Source organism: Poecilia reticulata, linkage group LG18 (assembly GCF_000633615.1).
Source record: "Poecilia reticulata strain Guanapo linkage group LG18, Guppy_female_1.0+MT, whole genome shotgun sequence".
Classification (NCBI taxonomy): domain Eukaryota; kingdom Metazoa; phylum Chordata; class Actinopteri; order Cyprinodontiformes; family Poeciliidae; genus Poecilia; species Poecilia reticulata.
Window position 1 is genome coordinate 20544615 of NC_024348.1, and position 2725 is coordinate 20547339.

Genomic DNA, 2725 nt, shown 5'->3' on the forward strand with positions numbered 1-2725 from the left:
ATCTATGTGACATATTTGTATTTATCATCACTTATTTATTACTATTATTATTGTTGTTGTTATTATTAGTTTCCCGCTAAAACGTGAAGGAAGTGACAACTTTGCCAAAACATGTTGTTTGAGCTTTCACGGTGTCCGTAGTTCCCCAGATAAGCGCGCCGAACAAGCGCGTGCTATCTCAGTGCTCATCACGAGCACGCGCGTACTGCAACCCAGATGCAAAAAAGTGGTCAAATCAACCTTTATTAAAGTTTCACAAATCACAAACATGGTTATAAATATTCTGCTATAGCAGCAGAATAATCCAGTCCAGGTTTGAAGAGTCTAGGTGTTGTAGTTTTTAAACTAGCGTCGATTAAAAATGCGGAAGGTAGTGAAAAATTAGGTCCAATGGCCCGTCAGCCATTTCCCGAATTGGAACTAGAATTGAAAAAAAACTTCAGCTTCGTGTTTTTTAGTTTACTGTAAAAGCTCTTTGAGTTCAGCATTCCTTAACCAGTCTGCAACTCTTTAATATCTCCAACTTTATTCAACCTGTATCATCAGTAAAACATGAAGGTGTTTCGTACCTATCCGGTGTAAGATGATCTTCGGTATCCTGGTAAAATCCATCAGTCTGCGCTGATCCTCCATCTCTTCCTCGATCTTGACGTTGATTTCTTTCAACTCTGTCAATGTTTCTCCAGCAGGAGTTTCCTGCTCGTTGATAAACTCTCTCTGAGGCTGAAATGAAGACATTTTCACTGAAAACATGGAAATATTTACCTAAAACACCAAACCTGTTTTCACACTGTTCTCTAACAAAAGAAAAGCTAATGCTACCTCGTGTGCTCTTGAGATTTACCGTGTGTTTCACTTTGACTGTCCCGAAGAAAATGTGAACGATTTTTAGTTCCCCCTTAAATTTTCCGCCTTGAGTCTTCTCTTAACCTACAACTAAATTAAATATTTTAGAATATTAATGAAAGTTTAATTTATTTCTGCGAGTGAAAAACAGTACATAAAATGATTATACACAAACTGATGTTTCCAAGCCTTTTGTTTTTGTTAATTATGAGGATTTTCTGTGGAGACATATTTTAACACGTCTCCACATGCGGAAACCTTTATGTGTATAAGTGTAGACTTGGAGTTAATTATCAAAAAATATTTTTAATCTTATAAAAGAACCGTATTGGAAAATATATTTTAATTTCTTGTGATTTATCTCGTCAGTTTGTAACACAGAGCCCAGTGTCATTATATAGAGTTGTAGTTTTGTAGGCTGGGATTCACATTTAAAATTAAGCAGTGAGTGACTACAGATATTTTAGAATCAAGAGGCGGATTTTAGTGCTGAAATCACAATCTGATCTTCCACTGCTGATCCTCCCTCCTCCAGGTGAGGAGAGACATTTCAATAAGATAAATATACAATTTAACCAGCATGAGGCATTAACATTTATTTAAAATGAAACATCAAATCTTTTTGTAGATATCCAGTGGGCATCCATCATGTAGGTCAGGAATCTGTGAACATTTTACACCAAAGATGTGGCAAGTATCAGATCTACAGACTCATTCAATAAATTAGAATATTACTTAAAAACCCATTTATTTCAGAAACTTTAACTAAGTACAAAATTATATGCATTAATAACACATAGATGGATGTTTGAAACCCTTTATTTCTCTTGAATATGATGGTTTTCTATTTACAGGTAAAGGAAACAACATTTAAAATTACAACATAAACCACTAAAAACATTCATCCATTATCCATTATCACAGTGGGGCCACAAGGGGAAATAGAGTTTAGCATTTTTAACAGTGAGCCCCTCTTTAACTTCAGTATCTGATGGGACACTGATGGGGATCTTATAGGAACCACAACTAGTTATAAAAATAGACCTTATTTGGGTAATACTCATCTTAGATGTAAAAACAACACTGTGATAGTACTGTAGGTTACTTCTTGTGTTTACTCTGAATGCTCCAGTACAGAATGGCCCTCATGACGTCATCAACCCGTCAGAGAAAAAATGGCGACCTCCGTGGGTGAAAAATAAAAGATGAATGTGGCGCTTTTTGGCGTGTCACATCAGCAATATTTAAGATAATAGAAAAATTACAACATATTTAGGTCAACATGTTCAACTAGTCCTGGATCATTTCAAGTACAAATACGACTGAGAAGTAAAATAAAAAACTGGACTAAAAAAACAAGTTGGCAGCAAAAGTAGACCTCAGGTTTATCTTGATCGGACACTGAAAGACACAGTCACAGTGAATCACTAACAGCCTGCGAGGCCCTGTTGACTTGAACATTTTCTAATTGCTGAGTAAATATTCAGACCAAATTTTCCATTGGATCAGATGCCAAAATGGATCTGAGGTGATTCAGCTCTCAAGCTTCTCTTCTAAGTGAGTCATCATGTGATAAGTTAAACTACTTCTATTTCTATAACTCTTTCCACATGTCCCACATGAGAAAGGCTTCTCACCCGTATGAATCCTCATGTGATCAAGTAATTGTGATTTCCTCCTGAAACTTTTTCGACAATTCTCACATGAGAAAGGCTTCTCACCCGTATGAATCCTCATGTGATCAATTAATTGTGATTTCCTCCTGAAACCTTTTCGACAATTCTCACATGAGAAAGGTTTTTCACCTGTGTGGATTTTCATATGACTATTTAAAGTATCTTTTCGAGAGAAACCTTTTCCACAGGTCCCACAAGAGAAA

At 36.0% G+C, this 2725-nt stretch overlaps 2 protein-coding genes across 3 annotated transcripts in view; both read right to left on the reverse strand.

Moving 5' to 3' along the window:
* Window positions 1–2725, reverse strand: part of LOC103480890 (zinc finger protein 271-like) — a 14704-nt gene that overhangs the window by 7657 nt on the left and 4322 nt on the right. The window contains exons 3-4 of the mRNA XM_017310398.1: window positions 2433–2699; window positions 2212–2224 (exon numbers count right to left, since the gene is read on the reverse strand). Coding sequence (XP_017165887.1) covers window positions 2212–2224; window positions 2433–2699 — 280 coding nt within the window. The remainder of the gene's footprint in view (window positions 1–2211; window positions 2225–2432; window positions 2700–2725) is intronic.
* Window positions 1–2725, reverse strand: part of LOC103480810 (gastrula zinc finger protein XlCGF8.2DB-like) — a 78826-nt gene that overhangs the window by 5285 nt on the left and 70816 nt on the right. The gene's annotated exons all lie outside the window — the stretch shown is intronic.